General features: G+C 65.7%; 1 protein-coding gene across 1 annotated transcript in view; it reads right to left on the bottom strand.

The window, feature by feature from the left end:
• Positions 1–1,483, bottom strand: part of ADGRA2 (adhesion G protein-coupled receptor A2) — a 27,272-nt gene that overhangs the window by 7,735 nt on the left and 18,054 nt on the right. The window contains 3 exon segments of the mRNA XM_019471339.1: positions 469–502; positions 601–765; positions 1,172–1,477. Of these exon segments, the coding sequence (XP_019326884.1) occupies positions 469–502; positions 601–765; positions 1,172–1,477 (505 nt within the window).

Genomic DNA, 1,483 nt, shown 5'->3' with positions numbered 1-1,483 from the left:
CTCTCCCCCCGTGTGGACCGTGCCCAGCACCACGCCACCGCCTGCGGGCACCGCCGCCCCCCAAACCCCACCCCCCCCCCCCGTGTGGACCGTGCCCAGCACCACGCCACGGCCTGCGGGCACCGCAGCCCCCAAATCCCAACAAGCCCCTGCCTCCCCTTGGCTCTGGGGGGACTGAGGGTGATACTCCCCAGAAAGCTGACCCCCCACCCAGTCCCGTATCCCACTCGGCTCGGCACAGCACAGAGGGAAGCAGCGGGCGAGGGGGGGGCACCGCTAATTTAAGCCACATTGACTGTACCAGTAATTTATATTCCATAATGGCCCCCCGGGGTTACGGTGGGCGCCCGGAGCCTTTCGTCTCGTGCCAGAGAAATTCCAACACCTCTGCTGCTGGAGCCGGGCTGCGCCGCCAGCACGGGAAGCCCTTCAAAGGCGCTCGAGCTCCCCGCGGCCGCTAATCGCTACCAGACGCCTGGTCACCTGTGGCGAGCCCCCCACCCTGGCACGCACCGCTCATGCTGTATGTGGCATGCACCACGTGCATCCCCCGGCCCGCTGAGACACCCACCCCATGGCCACGCCACCACCGGTCCCTACCTGAAGTCCCCACGATTGTTGGTGACCCGCTCGGCAGGGCAGTAGGACGCGGAGGTCTCCAGCACCACAATCTCCACCTTCTTGCTGACATTGCCCTGGGAGGTGGAGACAGCGCACTCCCACTCGCCGTTGGCGGAGACGTGGATGTTGGAGAGGATGAGCTCGCTGCGAGCAGAGGGGATGGGCTGGCACGGCGGGTCTGCCCCACAGCGAACCCGCAGCAGCAGTCCCCCAAGCTTGGGGGCATGGGGACACACACCATGAAGCACAGGAGGTGCCCACACTTGGCGTCCCACCCATGGCACTTGGTAACCGCAAACCAGCAAGCCCTGCAGCCACGAGTGTCCATCCCCATCCCCATCCCATTTCTATCACCATCCCCATCTCATCTCCATCCCTGTCCCCATCCCACCTCCATCCCTGTCCCCATCCCACCTCCATCACTGTCCCCATCTCCATCTCTATCCCTGTCCCCATCCCACCTCCATCACTGTCCCCATCTCCATCTCCATCTCTATCCCTGTTCCCATCCCATCTCCATTCCATCTCCATCCCTGTTCCCATCCCTGACCTGGTGATGAAGGTGCAGTCATGGATGAGGCTCTCCTCCACGATGACGCCCATCCGCTCGTCCTCCTCCACTGGCTCGCGGTTGTGGTACCATCGGATCTGGGTGCTGTTGTCCAGGTAGGTGGCGGTGCACTGGAAGGGCAGCCGGTCGCCCTGGAAAACCACCTGGCGCAGCGACGGGATGAGGTGGTGGGTGTGCAGCTCTGGGGTGCCCGCTGTGGGGGACACAGCCGGCCGGGTGAGCCCGTGCCCCTGCCCGCCGCCGCCGCCCCCGCCCCGGCCCCGGCTCACCGCAGCGGAGCTGGCTCTCTCC

The sequence above is a fragment of the Aptenodytes forsteri genome, unplaced genomic scaffold, assembly GCF_000699145.1.
Source record: "Aptenodytes forsteri isolate BGI_AS27 unplaced genomic scaffold, ASM69914v1 Scaffold298, whole genome shotgun sequence".
NCBI classification, from domain to species: domain Eukaryota; kingdom Metazoa; phylum Chordata; class Aves; order Sphenisciformes; family Spheniscidae; genus Aptenodytes; species Aptenodytes forsteri.
Note: the sequence above shows the minus strand (reverse complement) of the source record. Positions and strands in the feature narration are given on the sequence as shown.